At 45.1% G+C, this 24,778-nt stretch overlaps 1 protein-coding gene across 2 annotated transcripts in view; it reads right to left on the bottom strand.

Moving 5' to 3' along the window:
- The window catches only part of XPO6 (exportin 6), a 242,455-nt gene that overhangs the window by 19,124 nt on the left and 198,553 nt on the right, over nucleotides 1-24,778 (bottom strand). For both annotated transcript variants that reach the window (XM_070761004.1, XM_070761005.1), the window contains 8 exons: nucleotides 24,662-24,770; nucleotides 23,609-23,701; nucleotides 16,564-16,633; nucleotides 11,006-11,165; nucleotides 8,564-8,656; nucleotides 5,159-5,303; nucleotides 2,959-3,105; nucleotides 1,114-1,303 (listed from right to left, as the gene is read on the bottom strand). In XM_070761004.1, the coding sequence (XP_070617105.1) occupies nucleotides 1,114-1,303; nucleotides 2,959-3,105; nucleotides 5,159-5,303; nucleotides 8,564-8,656; nucleotides 11,006-11,165; nucleotides 16,564-16,633; nucleotides 23,609-23,701; nucleotides 24,662-24,770 (1,007 nt within the window). The remainder of the gene's footprint in view (nucleotides 1-1,113; nucleotides 1,304-2,958; nucleotides 3,106-5,158; nucleotides 5,304-8,563; nucleotides 8,657-11,005; nucleotides 11,166-16,563; nucleotides 16,634-23,608; nucleotides 23,702-24,661; nucleotides 24,771-24,778) is intronic.

The following is a 24,778-nucleotide window of genomic DNA, read 5'->3' as shown; positions in this document are numbered from 1 at the left end:
GCTGCCCTGTCTCTTCCTGAAAACCTCCAGTGGTGAAGCACCCACAACTTCTGGAAGCCAAATCATCCCACTGATTAATTGTTCTAACAGGAAATTTCTCCTTAGTTCTAGGTCTATCTATCTATCTATCTATCTATCTATCTATCTATCTATCTATCTATCTATCTATCTATCTATCTATCAGATTTGTATGCCGCCCCTCTCCGTAGACTCGGGGCGGCTAACAGCAATAATAATACAATGTAAACAAATCTAATATTTAAGTTAATTTTAAAAACCCCAATTTAAGAAACCAATCATACATACTGACATACCATGCATAAATTTTATAAGCCTAGGGGGAAGGGAAAGTCTCAGTTCCCCCATGCCTGGCGACAGAGATGGGTTTTAAGGAGCTTACGAAAGGCAAGGAGGGTGGGGGCAACTCTGATATCTGGGGGGAGTTGGTTCCAAAGGGTCAGGGCCGCCACAGAGAAGGCTCTTCCCCTGGGTCCTGCCAAACGACATTGTTTAGTTGACGGGACCCAGAGAAGGCCAACTCTGTGAGACCTAACTGGTCACTGGGATTTGGGCGGCAGAAGGCGTTCCCGGACATATTCTGGTCCGGTGCCATGAAGGGCTTTATAGGTCATAACCAACACTTTTGTATTTCTCTTTGATAAGTTTCCATCTGTTGCTTTCTGTCCTGCCTTCGGGTGCTTTGGAGAATAGGTTGACCCTTCCCCTCTTTGTGGCAGCCCCTCAAATATTGGAACACTGCTATCATGTCATCCATAGTCATTCTTTTCATTTAATTAGACATGAAACTTGATTTCACTTCTGAGTTTCTGAGTAAAAACCTTGCTTTTCTTGAGACAACCTAAGAAAAATGCCCCCGGAAGGAAGGAAGGAGAAAAGATAGGTGGGGAAGGAAGGAAGGAATGAGGAAAGGAAGGGAAAAGGAAGAGGAAGGAAGGAAGGAAGGAAGATCGGTATCACTTCCAAAAATACAGCCTATAGCGATTTTTAGTCACCTCTAAACAGGGTCCTGATGGATGCTCTCAAAAAACCACCCTAGTCCCCAATGTCTCCATGTTTATGACTACTAAAAAAACCTGCCCTGGGGTGACTTACTATTGTCCTGCTGATTTTTCCTCTGGGGCAAGATGGCACTGGATTTCAGGCTGCGGTAATCCCTGGTGAGGGCCGATACGAGACTGGCGTGGTTAGTTGAACGGATGGCCCATTGCTGTTCAGCCTCGGGGAGGTTTGGCCACGGTAGAAGCAAGATGTTCGACAGCGATCTGCACAGGAGGATTTGGGCCTGCAGAGAGGGAGATCAACCAAGCTGAAGGCCAGAGAGAGGAGGAGGAGGAGGAAGAAAAATTGTGCAACTAGGACAGGGGTGTCAAACTCAAGGCCCGCGAGCCTGATCTGGCCTATGGGGTGTTTAGATCTGGCCTGTGTGGCCACCCTGGAAACAATGGAGGACCGGCCTGCGGTGCCTCTATCAGTCAAAATGGAGCTCTATTTTCACTGGCAGAGTGTTTGCAGGAGGCCATTGCAGCCGAAAACGAAGCTTAGAAGCCTGTTTTAGTTGAATAATAATAATAATAATAATAATAATAACAACAACAACAACAACAACAACTACTAATGTGGGACTTCCGACTGACTGAATTTTGGAACATAACACACCAGACATCCTGATTGTGGGGAAAAAGGAAGTATAGATCATCGACATCACAATCCCAGGAGACAGCAGAATTGAGGAGAAGCAGCTAGAGAAATTGACAAAATACGAAGATCTGAAAATTGAGCTGTAACAACTCTGGCATAAGCCAGTGAAAGGGGTCCTTGGCATGCTGGGCGCAGTGCCAAAGGATCTCAGTGGACATTTGAAAACCATCGGAATTGACAAAATCTCCATCTGTCAATTGCAAACGTCTGCTTTACTGGGGTCAGCACACATAATTCGCCGCTATGTCATGCAATCCTAGGTGCTTGGGAAGCGCCCGACTGGTGATGAAATACGAAATCTAGGCATAGTGATCTTGTTTGCTGTGTTGTATTGTTGTTGTTGTTGATGATGATGATGATGATAATAATGATAGGAAGAAACTTTGGAGATCTGACTGGACTAAGTATGCTAGCCAGATGAATACCTGGTAAGCAGATTCTTTTCCCTATTTTCTTCCCCAAAAACTATGGTGTGTCTTATTCTCTGTACATCTTATACTCCGAAAAATATGGTACTTTAAGGGTAGATTCCTCCCAGTTCAGACCAAATCGTCCGAACCACTAGTGATCTGCTGGTGATGCGATAATGGCATCACAGATCCAGTTTGGGCAATGCTGATCTGTAGGAGCCGCTATCTTTTCCCCCCAATTTTCAGTGAATTTTTCTGTGAACTGATGGCTTTTCCTCTTCCACTGCTTGGGAAAAAGCCCTCCTGCCCACCCCTGGGTTAATACTGACCTTTATTTATTCGCCCTGAGCACAGCTGAGCAAGCTTCTCAGCTGTGTTTCGGGCTGATACATAGAAACATAGAAGTCTGACGGCAGAAAAAGACCTCCCGGTCCATCTAGTCTGCCTTTATACTATTTTCTGTATTTTATCTTAGGATGGATATATGTTTATCCCAGGCATGTTTAAATTCAGTTGCTGTGGGTTTACCAACCACGTCTGCTGGAAGTTTGTTCCAAGGATCTACAACTCTTTCAGTCAAATAATACTTTCTCATGTTGCTTTTGATCTTTCCCCCAACTAACTTCAGATTGTGTCCCCTTGTTCTTGTGTTCACTTTCCTATTAAAAACACTTCCTTCCTGGACCTTATTTAACCCTTTAACATACAACTTCTGAGCTTGCGCGGAAGTGAAATTGCATGCGTGCGTGCGAAACATCACAATGTGAACCGGCGGCAAAGATAAACGGAATCCACCCCTGCTACGCTCGGCCCCCAAAGTCGCCCTTACCTTATCCGAAAGGCGTTGAGCAGAGCTGTCGGTAATCCTGTTGAACATTTTCTGCACGGTTGGGATGCTAATTAGGAACACGGGCCGCACCGTAGTGGCTAAGGAGACAAGCAGATGGCAGGCCGACAAGAGGAGCTTCTCTTGTACCTGGGAGATGGGGGTGGGAGGAGAGGGAAGGGAGAGAAAAATGAGAGACCTCAGCTTCTGGTGAAAAAACAACAGCGAACAAAAGGCATTAGGTCAGGAACAAAAACAAAAGGCATTAGGTCAGGAAGTGAAGACAGCGTTTGAGAGATGAGATGTTTTCCGATTAAGAAATGCTGCAAAGGAAACAGCGGCTGCTGGGAATCACTCAAATTGGTTTGGAGATTCTTGAGAGACCTCCCATTCCAAAGAGGTCCTCAACTCGGCTTGGCCAAGTCCTGCTTCTGTGCAGCAGCCTCTGCAGGAGAGGAACATCTAAGAAGAACATCACTCGGCTTGGCACTCAAAAAAGATGTGCTGGTTCCTCATCTTTCACTACGGTCACTCATGCCCTTATCACCTTGTGGCTTGATTATTGCAATGCGCTCTACATGGAGTTACCCTTGAAAAGTGTTCGGAGACTTCAGTTAGTCCAAAACGCGGGCCGCGTGAGCTGTTGTGGGTGGAGTGGCCTGTGCTGATCTCTGAAATGTTGCATGGGTGGAGGATTTTTTTTAAAAATGTGTGATTTTTGTATCCACCTCCGTTAGCACTCCACTGGCTTCCAATTAGTCTCCAATCACAATTCAAGATGTTGGTTATCACCTATAAAGCCCTACATAGCTTAGGACCAGACTATCTCCGGTTGCATATCTCCCAGTGACCGATTTAGAGCCCACAGGGTTGGCTTTCTGTGGGGCCTGTCGGCTAGACAATGTCCGCTGGCGGGGCCCATGGTGGAGGGCCTTCTCTGTGGCGGCACCAGCTCTCTGGAACCAACTGCCCCCTGAGGTCTGTACCACCCCTAACCTGCTGGCTTTCTGGAAGGCCTTGAAAACCTGGCTTTGCTGGTCGGCCTGGGGGCCAGGAGAACTGGCATCTCTTAATTCCGGCTTAAATAATATTTGATTGGGATGTATGATATGATACGAGTGTATAGACAAGATTATTTTAAAAAAAAATTATTAAATTTGTTGAAACCTAAAGCATAAACAAACACATACAAAAAGTAGACACATCATACAATACACCATACAAAAAGTTTACGGACACTTGTACATTTGGAAATAAAGTTGTTTTTACATTGCCTTTTCTACATTGTCCTCTTTTATTTTGTCTGGTTATTTTATTCCATTTTTTTCTCTCTCCATTTCTATAATTTTCCCCATGTGGTATAATATTCATTTCCCTGTTTATTCTGCAATTTACTTACCTGGCAGAGGGGATATCTTGATCATGAGTGTATAGATAAGATTTAAGAGTTTTTATATCATTACTATCATTATATGTTGCAAGCCACCCCGTATCTTCAGAGAGGGACGGCATATCTATCTATCCATCCATCTATCCATCTATCCATCTATCCATCTATCCATCTATCCATCTATCCATCTATCCATCTATCCATCTATCCATCTATCCATCTATCCATCTATCTATCTATCTATCTATCTATCTATCTATCTATCTATCTATCTATCTATCTATCTATCAATCAAATTAATACTAATGTTGTAAATCAACTTATTTATATTGTTTTGTTATTTTACTGTTGTAAGCCACCTTGAGTCCCTCGGGATTGGGCAGTATACAAATTTAATTATTTAATTAAATCACCAATGGTTCCACTGGTTGTGGATTTTAGGAGTGGCCATCTAAAATTGTTTTAGGGGAGCAGAACCAGCTAAGTTCCCCCTCCCGCTCCTAAGGCAGACCTGACCTCCCAACTCCAGGATCTTCAAGAGGATTGCAAATGGACCAATTCTCCAAAACACAAAGAACTGGGCAGAGAGAGAAAGAGAGAAGCAGGAATGAAATAAATGTCTGCTTCTGATTCTGGGTTGAGATGGTGGGAAACTATTTCAGAGATCCCTGTCAATCAACTCTTCCCCACCACCCACACCCTCACACACCAGAAGGAAGTTTAGCAAAGCTGGAACACAGAGCTTTGGAGCAAGAGAAGGGATCCCTCAACAGATAGAAGCCAAAGGAGGAGAAATTGCAAAGCCAGAGATACCTTAGAACTGATCAACGGAGCAATCGCTTCCAAAGCGGTGGAGACCAAGGAGACAAACTGGGTCAGGTTCTGCTGATGAACCTCGCTGTAGAACTGGGCCAGCCAGTGGCAATAAGCCTGCAGGGCTGCCAGGGATTGGGCGTGTCTGGAAAGAGAAAGGACCTTTAGGTTAAAAAGGAAGGAGAAGAGTTGAGGGGGGGGGGTGTTTGCCCTGACGCCTTGGCAAAGACCGGTGGACTTCAACTCCTAGAAGTCCAGCAATCCACACTGGAATTCTGGAAGTCGGGAGTCCAGCGGTTTTAATGCTATCCAAGGTTGAGAAAAGCTGTCGTAAGCCAAAGCCTTAAGGCCTTGGAATAATTGGTGGGTCCGAGCTGGGCTTCTCCTATACAATTCTTCATTCATCATAAATGAATGTACAGTGATACCTTGTCTTACAAACTTAATTGGTTCCGGGATGAGATTCTTAAGGCGAAAAGTTTGTAAGATGAAACTCTCTACATGGGGCTACCTTTGAAAAGTGTTCGGAAACTTCAGATCGTGCAAAATGCAGCTGCGAGAGCAGTCATGGGCCTACCCAGGTATGCCCATGTTTCACCATCACTCCGCAGTCTGCATTGGTTGCCGATCAATTTCCGGTCACAATTCAAAGTGTTGGTTATGACCTTTAAAGCCCTTCATGGCATCGGACCAGAATATCTCCGAGACCGTCTCCTGCCGCACGAATCCCAGCGACCGATTAGGTCCCACAGAGTGGGCCTTCTCCGGGTCCCGTCAACTAAACAATGTCGGTTGGCGGGCCCCAGGGGAAGAGCCTTCTCTGTGGCGGCACCGACTCTCTGGAACCAACTCCCCCCGGAGATTAGAACTGCCCCTACTCTTCCTGCCTTCCGTAAACTCCTTAAAACCCACCTTTGCCGTCAGGCATGGGGGAACTGAAACATCTCCCCTGGGCACGTTTAATTTATGCATGGTATGTCTGTGTGTGTGACTGTTAGCATATGGGGTTTTTTAAAATATTTAAATATTTTAAATTGTCTGATTGCTTATGATTTGTTTTTTACATGTTGTGAGCCGCCCCGAGTCTTCGGAGAGGGGCGGCATACAAATCTAAGTAATAAATAAATAAATAATAAACAATGTTTCCCATAGGAATAAATGGAAAAGCGATTAATGCGTGCAAGCCCAAAATTCACCCCTTTTGCCAGCTGAAGCGCCCATTTTTGCGCTGCTGGGATTCCCCTGGGGCTCCCCTCCATGGGAAACCCCACCTCCAGACTTCTGTGTTTTTGCGATGCTGCAGGGGAATCCCAGCAGGGAATCCCAGCATTACCAAAACGAGCGCTTCGCTGGCGACGGAAGTCCGGAGGTGGGGTTTCCCAGTGAAGGGAGCATCAGTGAAATTGCAGCATCGCAAAAACACTGAAGTCCTCGAAACCCCACCTCCGGACCTCAGTGCTGCGATTTCACTGAGGCTCCCCTCGCTGGGAAACCCCACCTCTGGACTTCCGGTGCCAGCGAAGTGCCCGTTTTTGCGATGCTGGGATTCCCCTGCTGGGATTCCCCTGCAGCATCACAAAAACATGGAACTCCGGAGGGGTTTCCCATGGAGGGGAGCCTCAGGGGAATCCCAGCAGCGCAAAAACGGGCGCTCCGCTGGCAACAAAAGTCCGGAGGCGGGGCATCCCAGCGGCGGTGGTGGGTTTGTAAGGTGAAAATAGTTTGTAAGAAGAGGCAAAAAAATCTTAAATCCCGGGTTTGTATCTCAAAAAGTTTGTATGACGAGGGGTTTGTAAGAAGAGGTATCACTGTATCTCCATTTTATATGGATGGGTCTTTATTTCCCAGAAGTGGAAAAAGGAGCTATTAGGTCATTGTTAGTAAGAGTTAAGGCACCCAAAGTGCCCAGCGTTAGCGCGACAACATTAAGAGCTTTTCTCATGTCCTTTTGCAAATGGGACGAAGGGCAAAAGGATTCAGGATACAGGAGCTTATTTCGCTGGGATGAAATAAGCAATATGGAGAACGTCCGATGCAAAGATAGCAGGAGATTAGCAGAGATGGCAGGATTGAAGAAATCAGGGGTCTTAAGCGTCCTGGAATATTTTAGGGCAAGGGGAGTTGGTTTTCTGTCAAATGCTACCAACACCTTGCTAATAGAATAGAATAATAGAGTTGGAAGGGACCTTGGAGGTCTTCTAGTCCAACCCCCTGCTAAGGCAGGATACCCTACACCACAGGTCTTCAAACTTGGCAACTTTAAGACCTGTGGACTTCAACTCCCAGAATTCTCCAGCCAGATATGCTGGCTGGAGAATTCTGGGAGTTGAAGTCCACAAGTCTTACAGTTACGAAGATTGGGGACCCCTGCCCTACACCATTTCAGACAAATGGTTGTCCAATTTCTTCTTTAAAACTCCCAGTGTTGGAGCATTCACAACTTCTGGAGGGAAGCTGTTCCACTGATTAATTGTTATCACTGTTAGGAAATTTCCCTTTAGTTCTAGATTGCTTCTCTCCTGCATTAGTTCCCACCCATTGCTTCTTGTTCTACCGTCAGGTGCTTTGGAGAATAGCTTGACTCCCTCTTCTTTGACTCCCTCTTCTTTGTAGCAACCCCTGAGATATTGGAACACAGCACGAATCCCAGCGACCGGTTAGGTCCCACAGAGTTGGCCCTCTCCGGGTCCCATCGACTAAGCAATGTCGTTTGGTGGGACCCAGGAGAAGAGCCTTCTCTGTGGTGGCCCCAACCCTCCGGAACCAGCTCCCCCCAGATATCAGAGTTGCCCCCCACACTCCTTGCCTTTCGCAAGCTCCTTAAAACCCACCTCTGTCGTCAGGCAGGGGGGAATTGAAATTTCACTTCCCCCTAGGCTTATAGAATTTATACATGGTATTCTTGTATGTATGAGTGGTTCTTTAAATTGGGGGTTTTTTAGATTATTTTTTAATACTAGATTTGTTTTCATTGTCTTTTCATTGCTGTTAGCCGCCCCGAGTCTTTGGAGAGGGGCGGCATACAAATCTAATAAATAAATAAAATAAATAAATAAATCATGTCTCCCGTGGTCCTTCTTTTCATCAAAGTAGACATACCCAGTTCCAGCAACCATTCTTTATATGATAAATGGGGAAGAGGTTGCAAGATAGCCATAAGGGTTATCAAAGCCTGGGAGAATGATTTGATCTTAGATCTTGGAGAAGAATTCCCGGTGGAGGCCTGGTTGGGAAGACTTAACCACAGTTAAACCCATCTCATCCCAGTCTGGGTTTTGGTATCTCCAAAACTCAAGGACGATCCATTACAGAAGGACAACATTTACAAGGGTTCAATAAAGGGCCCAGATTTTAGGAGAGCATTTCTAGGGTCTATTAGGGTTGCGGTTTTCACATCATACTCACACGTCAATCAAGTCAGGTTTTAGTACAGATGGCACAGCTGTTTCAATGTTATAGAGTTTAATCTGGGACCCGTACAGAGTCACTTTGACCAACCTGGAAAAATCAGATTAAACGAGGGAAGGGGGGGGAAAAAAAAAAGGAAGTGAGTTGCAATTTATGAATGAACGGAATTTTGCTGCTTGCTGTAACATAAAAGTTGATCTTAGGTTTTCAGATCTGTCTTGATAGCGCCCAAAGCTAACGCCCCCACCCCACCGCATTCAGGGTTACAACCTTGTTGATTCTAATCCTTTGGGTTTTTTAAAGGACCTCATGATTTCAGATGGTGTTTTGAGATTCTGAGATGGGCTCGATTATCTGGAGGACAACAGATTAGGGAAAGCCACAATAATGCGGTTCCTGTAACTGTTGTTGCAATTACACGGTTGCTGGGATGTGACAGTAACACGGCTACAATAGTTATGATCTGACTAACTGACCGACAATCAAAGAACATTGTTTGCCCTGACCAGACAAGCAAATGAGGTGATGTGCTGGTTTAGCCAGGGCTGTGATGATGAAGCAGCGGTGGCACCAGGAACACCAGGGACCGCCTTCTGCCGCAAGAATCCCAGTGACCAGTTAGGTCCCACAGAGTGGGTCTTCTCCGGGTCCCGTCAACCAATGTCGCTTGGCGGGACCCAGAGGAAGAGCCTTCTCTGTGGCGGCCCCGACCCTCTGGAACCAACTCCTCCCAGAGATTAGAATTGCCCCCACCCTCCTTGCCTTTCGTAAGCTGCTTAAAACCCACCTCTGCCGCCAGGCATGGGGGAACTAAGATACACTTTCCCCCTAGGCCTTCACAATGTATGGTATGTTTGTATGCATGATTGGTCTTTATATAATGGGTTTTTAACTGTTTTTTTAGTATTGGATTTTGTTGTACTGTTTTACTGCTGTTGTTAGCCGCCCCGAGTCTGCGGAGAGGGGCGGCATACAAATCCAATTAATAATAATAATAATAATAATAATAATAATAATAATAATCATCATCATCATCATCATCATCATCATGAGGTCTTAGGTAGGACTTATTTGGACAAAGTAACAATAGTACCAGCAGCTCTTTTATTCAACTTCACTTTGCCATGGAGCACTGAACACTTGACACAAGGATATTTTTTTCCTGAACACCATCACCTGCTAAACAATTCCCTCAACGTTGTCAAGCTATTTCCTAAGTCTGCACTACTATTAATCTTCTCATGGTTCCTATCACCCGTCTCCTTCCACTAATGGAAACTTCAGATCGTGCAGAACGCTGCTGCGAGAGCCATTGTGGGGCTTCTCAGATTCGCCCACGTGTCTACAACACTCCGTGGCCTGCATTGGCTGCCGATCAATTTCCGGTCATAATTCAAAGTGTTGGTTATGACCTTTAAAGCCCTACATGGCATTGGACCAGAATACCTCCGGAACCGCCTGCTACCGCACGAATCCCAGCGACAGATAAGGTCCCACAGAGTTGGCCTTATCCGGGTCCCGTCGACTAAACAATGTCGTCTGGCGGGCCCCAGGGGAAGAGCCTTCTCTGTGGCGGCCCCGGCCCTCTGGAATCAACTCTCCCCGGAGATTAGAACTGCTCCCACTCTCCTTGTCTTTTGTAAACTACTCAAGACCCACCTATAACGCCAGGCATGGGGGATTTGAGACATCTTTTCCCCAGGCTTCTTATAATTTATGTTTGGTATGTATGTGTTGTTTGGTTTTAATATGATAGGGTTTTAGTTATTTCTTTTAACGTTAGATTTGTGCCACTATAATATTGTTTTTATCATTGTTGTGAGCCGCCCCGAGTCTTCGGAGAGGGGCGGCATACAAATCTAATAAATTATTATTATTAATTATTATTATTATAATGACTGTATGACTGTAACTTTGTGGCTTGTATCCTTATGAGTGGAGTGGAATGGAATGGAATAGAATGGAGAGTAGAACAGAATAGAATAGAATAGAGTAGAGTAAAGTAGAATAGAATAGAACAGAATAGAAATTTTATTGGCCAAGTATGATTGGACACACAAGGAATTTGTCTTTGGTGCATAAGGAGGGGAAGGGTTGTTGTGGAATAAGGGAAGGATATGGAATGGTGAAAGAGCAATGCCTATCATATATTTTATGTATCAATATTAGAAAAGATAAGGTAAATGTTTATTAATGGCTAAGAAAAATGTGTATTTGTATGAGAAACAAAAAAATAAAAAAACCTTTTATTAGAAAACCCCCGAAAGTCCAGTTACCACTTGGGGAAAAAAAAGCATCTTTGGAGCGAAGGCTGAAAAAACATCAGCACGGGAAGTACACGAAGGGGGAATTCTGGGAATGGAAGTCTACCCAATCTTAAAGTGCCCAAGGTTGAGAAACATTCCTTTAGGCAGTTTCGTACAGGTGGGTTTTACCTACCTCTCCACCACGGTAAGAGCATTACTGAACCTGGCCGCGAACATGTCCCCGGTGAAGTACTCCGCTAGCCGCCCCACTGCCTGCAATAAGGAGCTGAGGTCCCGCAGAGAGCAGTGCAAACGCCGGCAGTCGTTCTCCGCGGTGATGTTCAGTCGGTGGCCTGTAGGGGGAGCCCACATGCCTTATGGGAAAACGTGGAGACGCCTTGTCCCCGTTTTTCCAAAATAATCTACTTCCCACCCACTAGGTCCAGGAGTGAGCAATGGCTGGCTCAGGAATTCTGGGAGTTGAAGTCCACAGGTCATAAAGGGGCCGCAGTCACCCCCCGTCCGGTTTAGTCCCAGTTTTGCTCTTTTTTCCCCAGAAGTTTTTTATTTTTCTTTACACATACATAAGTGCAATATCATATACCTTCAATACAATATAATAAACATATATCAATCACCAAACATAATTAATTGTTAGTACAGGGTACATGGTTGTTAGGGATTGCCATTGTAAACTGCATATTGTACACTTGTACCAAACTTGTACTTAAAGAGTTAATGTGCACTTAAAGGGTTAACTTGTACTTGAAGAGTTAATATTCAAGGCTGTTTCGTCACTTCCTCATTGAAGCTATAAAAGCTCATTATTTTGCTCAGTCACTTCCTTTTCACTTTTGCCTGAGAGAGGGGGAGTTGTGTTTACGCTTCGTGCATATCTTCTCGTATAAGCTTCATGCTTATTATCTATATTGTATTTTAGCTTTGTGCTTATTATCTATATTGTATTTTAGCTTCATGCTTATTACCTATATTGTATTTTGCTTTGTGCTAATCTTGTAATTGCTCAGTGCGTATTCTGTATTTGCTTCGTGCTTATTCTGGATTGTTTATATTTTGTTTATATGTAAATAATACTTATTTAACTAAGTCTGTGTCTTGGCTTTATCACACATCCACGCTCTGTTAAAATTCTCTGCTCGGTGTCGTCGAAGCTTTCATAGCCTAACCAAGACAAGCCAACATTAATATTTCTTAAATTTATATCTATTTACTTTCCGTATACAGTGTTCCCTTGATTTTCACGGGGGATACGTTCCGAGACCGCCCGCGAAAGTCGAATTTCCGCGAACTAGAGATGTGGAAGTAAATACACCATTTTTGGCTATGGACAAGCCTTCCCTTAACACTTTTAACCCCTAAATTACCATTTCCCATTCCCTTAACAACTATTTACTCACCATTATTACTGGTTCTCACCATTGAATAAGACACTTCGTGATCCTGATATTTATAAACATAATTATTTATTAACAATAATTAATTTTTTTGTTATTTATTTGCAAAAATTATTAGTTTGGCGATGACGTATGACGTCATCAGGAGGGAAAAACCGTGGTATAGAAAAAAAAAAGTGAAGTATTTTTTAATTAATATTTTTTTAAAAACCGTGGTATAGGCTATCCGCGAAGTTTGAACCCGCGGAAATCAAGGGAACACTGTACATCATTTATCGCATGCCAACTCCTTTTCTAGTTTTGCCACCTGGATTACAAAGATTGTTTTATTTTCTAGTTGAATTTAAACGCTATTGCTTTATCTGTTAGCCGTTTTCTCTTGCCTAATAGATTGGGTGCCAAAAGAGTATGGGCACAAGTGCCCACATTCATAATTCAATGCCTGGGGAGGGGGAAAATAACTTCCCCCACCCCCTGGAGGCTAGAAACGGCCTGTTTCCCAACTTCTGGTGGGCCCAGTAGGCTCGTGTTTTGCCCTCCCCAGGCTCCAAGGGCTTTCCTGGAGCCGGGGTAAAAATGCCCTCCCCCATCCCCACAGAGGCTCTCTGGAAGCCAGAAAAGCCCTCCCAGAGCCTCTGTGTGAACCAAAAATCAGCTAAGAACATAAGAACATAAGAAGAGCCCTGCTGAATCAGGCCAAAGCCCATCAAGTCCAGCATTCTGTGTCCCACAATGGCCCACGGGGATCTTGAGCAGAAAGAGAAGGCAAGACCCTCCCTTTCCCCTGACCCCCAACAAATGGTACTCAAACTGGATGGCACACACATGCATGTTGGAGCTGAGCTCGGGCAATGGCTCATGTGCCAGTAGATATGTCTGCGCGTGCCACCTGTGGCACCTGTGCCATAGGTTCACCATCACTGCCATAGTACATCAATCATTTCCTTATATCCTTATTCATTCATTCATATTTCTTGATCCCTATATTCCATAGTTAAATGCCCCTTAAAAAGAAAGTACAAAATTAACTTATATTTTTTTAAAAAGTATCAACTCATATTGACTATTTTATACCTTACATCTGTTCTGCCGGGCTCTCTGGTAGGAGCCTCCCAAAAATTCAAGGGTACAAATTGCAGACACACACATACGTTTGAAAATTCAAAACAATGTTCTTTATCACAAAATTCAAAATAAACTAAGCACTCTTTTTGTATTGCAAAGAGCACTCCTCCCAAAACAACTGGTAGTCTGTACAATTTTCCTTAAGCAGTCATTAAGTACTTAGCTAGCAGCTGTGAAGAAACTTCACACCCCTTCTTCTTCCAAAAAACAGCAACACACGATTCCTGAAGAACTGCAATCAGATACTCTTTCATAACGGCCAAACCCACACGCTGCTATTTATAGCAGCAGCCCTAATTACTGGAGCCCCACCCAACCACAGGTGGCCTCATTTTCTCTTGTAATAATCCTTCAGTTGTTGTCTCCTATGCATCACTCTACGCATGCGTGGATGTGTCATTAATTCTTGTTCAGAATCCAAGGATGATACAGATGATTGATCTCCTCCTGGACTGTCTGCCAAACTCCCCTCTTCCCTGTCACTCACGCTTCCTTGGTCAGAGGAGGCTCCGTCGGCAGATTCCGTCGGGAGCAAAACAGGCCTGCGGCATGTGGATGTCTCCCCCACATCCACCTGCACATTCCTTGGGGCAGGAGCTGGGCCAGAGCTAACCACAACATTTATAATTCTTTATATAATTCTTTATAATTATAATTCTTTATAACTTTTGCTCTTAATGGAATTTAAGGAATGAGCTCATCCACAACGATAACCCTGAAAACACAAGAAGCTCTCAGAGCAGAAATCTAATTATAATGTTCCCTTTGCAGGAAATGAAACAATTATTGGGATTGCATTACGGGCACATTTGGTCCAGGAGTGGCTTTGGCCTGTCGGAGCGCTGAACTGAAGACCTTTTCATGGCTCCAATTAAACAAAAGGACAATTTCTGAAAAGGATGAATAAGTCTTTACTCTAATTCTCCCTCATCCTTGCCCTTCTTCCTTCCACGAAAGCTGCCAACAGTTCTCTGAGTCTTCGGAGAGGGGCGGCATACAAATCTAATAAATTATTATCATCATTATTATTATTATTCTCAGAACAAGCCACAACAACAAGCAATGATCCAGGATTCCAACCTTAGGTTTAATCCTGAGTTTAATCTCAGGCACTACAGGCAGTCCTCGACTTAGGACCACACCTGAGCCCAAATTTTTCTGCTGCTAACCGAGACGATTGTTAATGTGGCTTTTGTTCCATTTTTCATGACCACAGTTGTTAAGTGAACCACCGCAGTTGGTAAGTTAGGATCAACATTGTAACGTAAATCTGGCCTCTTTCCCTTTTGACTACTTTGGTCAGAAGATCACAAAAGGTGATTAGATGACCCCAGGACACTGCACCCATGATAAATATGAGACAGTTGCCAAGCACCCAAATGGAGGTTCTTCCAAACCGTCCTTTACAGTCCTCCCCTGCACTATTGTCAATCAATGTCAAGCTACCACCTCACTTTGTACCTTCCTATGTCTCTGTAACAATTCTATTTAAAAATGGTTATTAGCTTGGAAATGTTTTTGTGTTGAATGGTGTATTGTATTTTTTATGTATTTAAATAAAGTTAATTTTTAATTAAAAAAAGGAAAAAAAGAAAGGAGACGGCAATAACGAAAAGCTCAAAACTGATTTATTAATGTGTACTCTTCTGTAGAGTACAATATACTCTTTATCAGATATAGCTGGGTATAGTTTCTCAGGTATAGCCCCAGGGGCCTACATTTATCTATTTATTCAATTTATTTATTCAATTTTTATGCCGCCCTTCTCCTTAGATTCAGGGCGGCTTACAACATGTTATCAATAGCACTTTTTAACAGAGCCATTCTATTGCCCCCACAATCTGGGTCCTCATTTTACCCACCTTGGAAGGATGGAAGGCTGAGTCAACCTTGAGCCGGTGATGAGATTTGAACTGCTGACCTACAGATCTACAGTCAGCTTCAGTGGCCTGCAGTACAGCACTCTACCTGCTGCGCCACCCCGGCTCATTTGACGCAGCTATTGATTGATTGAATGTATAGGCTGCCCTTCTCCTAGCGGACTCAGGGTGGTTTACAGCGATAAAATAGTAACAAAGGTTACTACAATACAATGGATAAAAACAAGTAAAAAATAAAACCCAGTATACATAACATTCAGTCATCCCTCATTCAAACTTTCAGAAGGCGAGGAGAGTGAGGGCCGTACAAATCTCTGGGATGAGTTGGTGCCAGAAGACCGGGGCTGCAACAGAGAAGGCTCTCCCCCGTGGTCCCGCCAGCCGGCATTGCTTGGCCAACGGAACCCGGAGAAGGCTGACTCTGTGTGACCTAATCAGTTGCTATCAGTGCAGTGGGGAGGCAGCGATGGGGAAGATGGCAATCAGGAGGCTATGAGTTTGATCCTATGTAGAGGCAGATATTTCTCTCTCTGGGCACAATGATACAATATCTGCTGAATAGAACTCTGCATTGGTGACAGGAAGGGCATCCGGAGAGTAAACACTCAGCAATATTCAGTTGGCCAGACTCCACCACACGGGGGATTGTGGGATTGTTAAAATATGATTATTTCATTTTTAGGGTTATATACTGCCCCTAATATATTTTTATATAATATAAATAACACTTTACAGCACTCTCTAGGTGGTTTACAATGTCAGCCTTATTTGCATATTGCCCTCAAGCAATGTAGGTTGGCGGGACCGTGGAGGAGGGCCTTCTCTGTGGCGGCCCTGGCTCTTTGGAATCAACTACCCCCCGAGATCCACAATGTTCCCACCCTACTGGCTTTCCTGAAGACCTGGCTTTGCCAGCAGGCCTGGAGGCCGTGAGATTGACATCTTATTCTGGCCAAGATATGATTGATGGAGATGTTTGTTTGTATGACTGCAGTGGGTTATTGGGTTTTAAATGTATTTTAATTACTGCATTTTAATTATTTGATTGCTGTTTTATCTTGCTGTAAGCTGCTCTGAGTCCCATATAAATTTAAAGAATGAATGAATGAATAAATAAATGAATAAATAAATAAATCAACTTGAGTCCTCATTTTCCCGACCTCAGGGGATTGGAAGGCTGAATCAACCTTGAGCCTCATCAAGATCGAACTCCAGGTTGTGGCAGTGTCTGCCCTGCAATACTGCACTTTAACCACCAGGGCTCCTAATATTAATGAACATTGGTCACAGTTAATTGACCTGAGATTTCAAACACAGAATCTTTATCTTACCTGTCCCTGAAGTGACAATGAACTGCTGGAGTCCCAGATACACATCCAGGTTTTCCTGGAGCACCGGAAACTAAATAAAAAATAAATAAAAGAAGATGTAATTACAAGAGCTGAAATTCAAGTCAAAATGGATGAGACCTCTCAAGCAGGGATGAATGAAAAAAATAATAATTCAGAAATTCAGTTTGAAAGGTCAGCGTAGCTCCATGGCGTGGTTCCCAATCTGGCTTTCTCAGCAAGTGTCAAAGCACAATTTCTATTGTCCATGCTCTTAACTAGAGGCGTTCTTAAGTAGAGGTACCACTGAATATATTAAATAAAACTTATTTTTCAAAGCTCCATTATGCACTCAAAGTTTAGAATGGGCATAATAAGAGTCTTCGCTCCTGTTGTGGTTGGCTCTGGCCCAGCTCCTACCCCAGGGAATGGGGAGGTGGATGCAGGGGAAAATTCAATATGTCACAGGCCTGTGTTATTGCCAACAGAATCAGTTCAGAGTTTAGTTTCCTCGGACGAAGAAGAAGGTGGGAGTGACTCGGCAGAGGGGGGCTTGGCACACAGCCCAGGCAGTCAATCTCCCTTATCTTCCGTTGATTCAGATGATGACATTTTGGACCCACGCAAGCGCAGACTTATGCGTAGAAGAGACCAAGTAAGGACATATTACAGGAAATAAGGGAGGCCACCTGTGTTTGGATGGGCCTCCAGTAATTAGGGCTGCTGCTATAAATAGCAGCATGTGGGTTTGGCCATTGTGGAAGAATATCTGATAGGAGTTTGTCAGGAATCTTGTGTTTCTGGACTTTGTTGCTTTTTCACGCCTTTGAAACCAAAGCAGAGCAACATGTGTGTGTGTGTGTCTCACTTCGTTGGAAGAAGAAGGGGTGTGAAGTTTCTTCACAGCTGCTAGCTAAGTACTTAATGACTGCTTAAGGGAAATTGTACAGACTACCCGGTTGTTTTGGGAAGAGTGCTCTTTGCAATACAAAAAGAGTGCTTTGTTTATTTTGACTTTTGTGATAAAGAACATTGTTTTGAATTTTCAAATGTGTGTATGTCTGAAATTTGTACCCTTGAATTTTCGGGAGGCTCCTACCAGAGAGCCCGGCAGAACAGCTCCCATAACAAAACAAGGCACCGAAGTTACCCTTGGGTAGCAAATGGGAAAAAGAAACAAACTCACATTGCATACACACTTTGCAGTAGTAACAACCCCCCCCCCCAAACATTGCTGTTCCTTTTTCGTTCTATCATGCAAGGAAATACTCTTCTACTCAACAGGATGTGGCATGTGCCCACAAAAATCCACCCGTCCACTAATAGGAAGAAGCGCAGAGACAATTTCATTTCTCCAGCCACTTTTATTATCTACACACGGTGGCTAATCACATGTTTCCAATGTTATTGGAACTGGGACGTGAGGTTCAAAAAATTTTTTTTTTTTAAATAGCAACAACGAGCATGTTGAAAAACCCAACCACGTGAGCATATCGCAGATAAGGAAGGAAGAACCTTAGAAACGAGTGAAAGGGAATTAATTGCTTCCACTGCGATAAGCAATAAACCAGTGGGAACATTCTTAACATCTTATTTTAGGCACAGGTATTTATTTATTATTTATTTATTTATTATTTGGATTTGTATGCCGCCCCTCTCCGAAGACTCGGGGCGGCTCACAACAAGTGAAAAACAATCCAATACAATCCAATTAATTAAAATATTACAAGTTTAAGAGAATCCCCAATACTAACATACACACATACAAGCATACCATATATAACTTCAACGTGCCCAGGGGGAGATATTTAGTTTCCCCATGCCTGACGGCAAAGGTGGGTTTTGAGGAGTTTACGGAAGGCAGGAAGAGTAGGGGCAGTTCTGATCTCCGGGGGGAGTTGGTTCCAGAGGGCCGGTGCCGCCACAGAGAAGGCTCTCCCCCTGGGGCCCGCCAACCGGCATTGTTTAGTTGACGGGACCCGGAGGAGGCCCACTCTGTGGGACCGAATCGGTCGCTGGGATTCGTGCGGCAGAAGGCGGTCTCGGAGATATTCTGGTCCAGTGCCATGAAGGGATTTATAGGTCATAACCAACACTTTGAATTGTGACCGGAAACTGATCGGCAGCCAATGCAGACTGCGGAGTGATGGTGAAACATGGGCATACCTGGGTAGGCCCATGACTGCTCTCGCAGCTGCATTCTGCACGATCTGAAGTTTCCGAACACTTTTCAAAGGTAGCCCCATGTAGAGAGCATTACAGTAGTCGAACCTCGAGGTGATGAGGGCATGAGTGACTGTGAGTAATGAGTCCCGGTCCAGATAGGGCCGCAACTGGTGCACCAGGCGAACCTGGGCAAACGCCCCCCTCGCCACAGCCGAAAGGTGGTTCTCTAATGTCAGCTGTGGATCGAGGAGGACGCCCAAGTTGCGGACCCTCTCTGAGGGGGTCAATGATTCCCCCCCCAGGGTAATGGACGGACAGATGGGATTGTCCTTGGGAGGCAAAACCCACAGCCACTCCGTCTTATCCGGGTTGAGCTTGAGTCTGTTGACACCCATCCAGGCCCCAACAGCCTCCAGGCACCGGCACATCACTTCCGCCGCTTCGTTGACTGGGCATGGGGTGGAGATGTAAAGCTGGGTATCATCGGCATATTGATGATACCTCACCCCATGTCCTTGGATGATCTCACCCAGCGGTTTCATGTAGATGTTAAATAGCAAGGGGGAGAGGACCGACCCCTGGGGTACTCCACAAGGGAGAGACCTCGGAGTCGACCTCTGACCCCCCACTAACACCGACTGCGACCGGCCAGAGAGGTAGGAGGAGAACCACTGAAGCACAGTGCCTCCCACCCCCAACCCCTCCAACCGGTGCAGAAGGATACCATGGTCGATGGTATCGAAAGCCGCTGAGAGATCGAGGAGCACCAGCACAGAGGATAAACCCCTGTCCCGGGCCCGCCAGAGATCATCCATCAACGCGACCAAAGCGGTTTCCGTGCTGTAACCGGGCCTGAAGCCCGACTGCTGGGGACCTAGATAATCGGCTTCTTCCAAGGACCGCTGGAGCTGGAGTGCCACCACCTTCTCGACAACCTTCCCCATGAAGGGAAGGTTGGAGACTGGACGATAGTTGTTAAGTACTGCTGGGTCCAGGGAAGGCTTCTTGAGGAGGGGGCGCACAAGCGCTTCTTTATAGAGTGATGGAAAAACTCCCCTCCCCAAGGAAGCGTTGGTAATCTCCTGGGCCCAGCTCCGTGTCACCTCCCTGCTGGCCGAGACCAACCAGGAGGGACACGGATCCAGTAAACAGGTGGCGGAACTCACAGCTCCAATGGCCTTGTCCACTTCATCAGGTGTCACCAGATCAAACTCTTCCCAGACAGGTGGACAAGTACGTGCCCCAGTCACCTCGACTGACTCGTTGTCAGCCGACTCTGTTTTACAATTGGAGTCGAGGTCGGCCCGGATCTGAGCGACTTTATCAGCGAAAAACGTGTTAAACTCCTCGGCACTACTCTGCAAGGGCTCCCCAACTCCCCCCTGGTTAAGAAGGGAGCGGGTCACCCTAAACAGAGCGGCCGGGCGGGATTCCGCTGATGCAATCAAGGCGGCATGGTACGCGCATCTTGCCGCCTTGAGCGCCACTTTGTAAGTCTTAATAAAAGCTCTTACAAGTGTTCGATCAGATTCAGACCTACTCTTCCTCCATCGCTTCTCTAGACGTCTCTTTTGGCGTTTCAACTCCCGGAGCTCCTCGTTGAACCATGGAGCTCTACGGGGTCTAGCGCCACGGAGAGGTCGCAAAGGCGCAATCCGGTCGAGAGCCTCCGCAGCAGCCGTATTCCAGGCCTCCGCAAGAGACTCTGCCGAACTGTGGATGAGTGCCTCTGGAATAACCCCAAGCGCCGTCTGGAAACCCTCTGGATCCATTAGGCGTCTGGGGCGGAACATCTTCATTGGTTCCGCCTCCCTGCGGTAACTTTTTAGCGCAATGCTTTCCATGGTGAGTTGGGGTGGGGGATTAAACCTCTAGCTCTACTGAGGGTTTCTCAACCTTGGGAACTTCTAAGAGGTGTGGGCTCCCCATAGCTGGTTTCTGGGGAATGTTGGAAATTGAAATCCACTACAGTGATACCTCGTCTTACAAATGCCTCGTCATACAAACTTTTCGAGATACAAACCCAGGGTTTAAGATTTTTTTGCCTCTTCTTACAAACTATTTTCATCTTACAAACCCACCGCTGCCGCTGAGATGCCCCGCCTCCGGACTTCCGTTGCCAGCGAAGCACTCATTTTTGCGCTGCTGGGATTCCCCTGAGGCTCCCCTCCATGGGAAACCCCACCTCCGGACTTCCGTGTTTTTGTGATGCTGCAGGGGAATCCCAGCCAGGGAATCCCAGCAGTGCAAAAACGGGCGCTTTGCTGGCAACAGAGGTCTGGAGGTGGGGTTTCCCAGCGAGGGGAGCCTCAGTGAAATCGCAGCATCACAAAAACACAGTGGTCTGTAGGTGGGGTTTCGAGGACTTCGGTGTTTTTGAGATGCTGCAATTTCACTGATGCTCCCTTCGCTGGGAAATCCCACCTATGGACTTCCATTGCCAGCGAAGTGCTCGTTTTTGCGATGCTGGGATTCCCCTGCTGGGATTCCCCTGCTGGGATTCCCCTGCAGCATCGCAAAAACACAGAAGTCTGGAGGTGGGGGTTTCCTATGGAGGGGAGCCTCAGGGGAATCCCAGCAGCACAAAAACGGGCGCTTTGGCTGGCAAAAGGGGTGAATTTTGGGCTTGCACGCATTAATCGCTTTTCCTTTGATTCCTATGGGGAACATTGTTCCGTCTTACAAACTTTTCACCTTTAGAACCGCGTCCCAGAACCAATTAAGTTTGTAAGACAAGGTATGACTGTATTTTAAAAGTTCCCAAGGCTGAGAAATACAGAATAAAATGAAATGAATCAGAATAAAGCAATGAACAATGCTGTACTTAAGAGAGTGCTCAGAACAAGCGCAAGAAATGAGCTGCAGGACAATAATTGCAAAAAGAAGGGTTAACAAGGGTGTTAGCCCAGGGGCGAAATTCAAAAATTTTCCCTACCAGTTCTGGTGGCTTGGTGGGCGTAGCAGGGGAAGGAGACTGCAAAATTTCCCTTCCCTCCTGACTGCAGGGGAAGGATACCGCAAAATAGCCAGGCTATTTACGGGACCATGAAGACCTGGCTGTGCGGGCAGGTTTGGGGGCCATAAATTTTACATTCTAGATGGGCCATTTTATGAATGATGTGCATGTGTATGCGGTGGCTGTTTTTCTTATCTTTATGGGGTTTCGTTTTACAATGCTTTAGTTTAGAAATGTTCAACTTCTTTTATCTTTGTATCTATTTTATTGTATTTTTATCACTGTTGTAAGCCGCCCTGAGTCCTTCTATAGGCGGCACAGAAGACAAACAAACAAACAAACAAACAAACAAACAAACAAACAAACACATAGCTCTAGTGCCGTGATGGCAAATCACATGCCATAACTGTGAGCCGAGATAGCGCAGCAGGTAGAGTGCGGTACTGCAGGCCACTAAAGCTGACTGCTAGATCTGAAGGTCAGCGGTTCAAAGCTCATCACCGGCTCAAGGTTGACCCATCCTTCCATCCTTCCGAGGTGGGTAAAATGAGGACCCGAATTGTGGGGGCTGGCTCTGTTCAAAAGTGCTATTGCTAACATGTTGTAAGCCGCCCTGAGTCTAAAGAGAAGGGGGGCATAAAAAACCCGAATAAATTAAATAAATAAAATAAACTTACATGCAGAATCTTCTTTGCGGGCATGAGCCGTTGCCCAGCTCAGCTCCAACACGCATGCGTGTGCACGCACGCCTTCAACCGGCAAGCTGATTTTTGGGATGTGTGTGTGGGAACTCTTGCGGGAGACTTGAATGCACATATCAGGACGGGGGGGGGGGGGGAAGCATGTGCATGCATGGGGGGGGAGAGCATGGACCCGTTTTTGGTCCCAGGAAGCTGCAGGGAGGTCTACTAGGCCCAAAACGGGGCGGGGGTGGGGGACACCACCAAAAACGTTACACATCACTGCTCTAGTGGAACCTGCACAGAGCACGGAATGGATTGTAGATTGTAATGTATGCATCGTTTTTTAAAAATGATATTATCATTTTTATTATATTGTTGATTTTATTGTTGTATTTTTTACTAGTCTTTTTTTTTTTACTATTGTTATATTTGTGACTGTTGTTAGCCAGTCTGAATCCGTTTTGGAACGAGCAGCATATAAATAAAATAAAATAATAAAATAAATATGCCAAGATGGCTCAAAATTCTTGGGCCTCTGCCTGGCTTTGCTTCTAGCTTAGCATTTAGTATTTAGCATTTAGACTTATATATCGCTTCACAATGCTTTACAGCCCTCTCTAAGCAATTTAAGCCCTCTCTAAGCCGCCCCGAGTCTACAGAGAGGGGCGGCATACAAATCTAATAAACAAATAAATAATAAATGAATAAATTTACAGAGAGTCAGCCTTTTGCCCCCAACATTCTGGGTCCTCATTTGACCGACCTTGGAAGGATAGAAGGTTGAGTGAACCTTGCTGGCAGCCGGTGATCAGCAGAAATAGCTTGCAGTACTGCACTCTAACCACTGGACCACCGAGGCTTTAATGCAAGTGACTACCATTTAGCAGGAAGTCATTCGTGGTCCAAGTCTCCAAAATGATATCCTTTATCTATCAGCGGATCAGGGTAATTTAGGCCTCTAAAAAACAGTACCACCCAGCTACATACCACGACCGAATGCTTAAGGTATTTCTCTTGCCCTGGTCTTCCTATTGGCAATACGAGATCTCAGTAGGGGCGTTTGTTGGAAAATAATTCTGCTAGGTACTGTTTGTTAATTGATGCATTTAAGCCAAGTCTAAGGCGACACCATCATGCATTTGTATTGGTTTTGGTCTCTGGTCTAAGACTGTAATAAACTGATTGACCAGATGGCCTCTAAGATCCCTCACAGCTCTTTATGATGTTCACTCTGTCCACTTACCAGCGTAGAGAAGGCATGAGTTGGCAAAAGCTCCATAACTTTGGCCACAACTTCTAAGCTTTGAAGGAGATACCGCTGCCATTCGGTCTGTTGCTGTTAAAAGGGTAAAAAAACACACACAAAGACGTAATCCACCATTTTTTACTTCCCTTAAACTCAGGCTCTAAACTGGGGATCCCCAGCCTTGGTGACTTTAAGACTTGTTGACTTCAACTCCTGGGTTTGCTGGCTGAGGAATTCCGGGATCTGAAGTCCACAAGTCTTAAAGTCGCCAAGGTTGGAGACCCCTGCTCTAAACTTCGAACAATGAGGAGTGGGAGAGGGAGCAACTATATTATGAAGTCAAAACAGCTCCAAGGAGAAAAATTCTAATCTCCCCATGCTGGTTTCTAAATCGTGAGAAATATTTTCAGCAAGGTGGATGGTTTAAAGATAATAATAATAATAATAATATTAATAAAATAATAATAATAACAATAATAAAATAATAATAATAATAATAATAATATTATAATAATAATAATATTATAATAATAATAATATTATAATAATAATAATAAAAATAAAAATCGAGCTGCAATGACTCTGGCATAAGCCAATGAAAGTGGGCCCAGTGGTACTTGGCACGCTGGGCGCAGTACCAAAGGATCTCAGCAGACATTTGAAAACCATCGGAATTGACAAAATCTCCACCTGTCAATTGCAAAAGGCCGCTTTACTGGGATCGGCAAACATAATTCACCACTACATCACACAGTCCTAGGTGCTTGGGAAGCGCCCGACTGGTGATGAAATACGAAATCCAGCATAGTGATCTCGTTTGCTGTGTTGTATTGGCATAATAATAACAATAACAACAACAATAATAATAACGATAATGATGATAATGATAATAATAACGGAAGGAGGGCATTGCATTATGTGTGTGGGCATGCACATGTACGCTATCGGGCGCACACATGCGCTCTTTTGGCAAAAGGTTTGCCATCACTGGACTATGGGCTGCTCCCCCCTCCCAATCTCCCCCCTCCCTCCAAGGACCCCGTTTCTTACATCGTCATCCAGCGTCTCGTCATCCAGCTCTTCCAACTGGGCCTGGTTGTACCTGAACTGTATTCGGTTGAGTACTTCGGTCAGCAGCAAAACCAGAGCATCCTCGTACCTGGGGAA

This window comes from Erythrolamprus reginae, chromosome 9 (genome assembly GCF_031021105.1).
Source record: "Erythrolamprus reginae isolate rEryReg1 chromosome 9, rEryReg1.hap1, whole genome shotgun sequence".
Lineage (NCBI taxonomy): Eukaryota > Metazoa > Chordata > Lepidosauria > Squamata > Dipsadidae > Erythrolamprus > Erythrolamprus reginae.
Note: the sequence above shows the minus strand (reverse complement) of the source record. Positions and strands in the feature narration are given on the sequence as shown.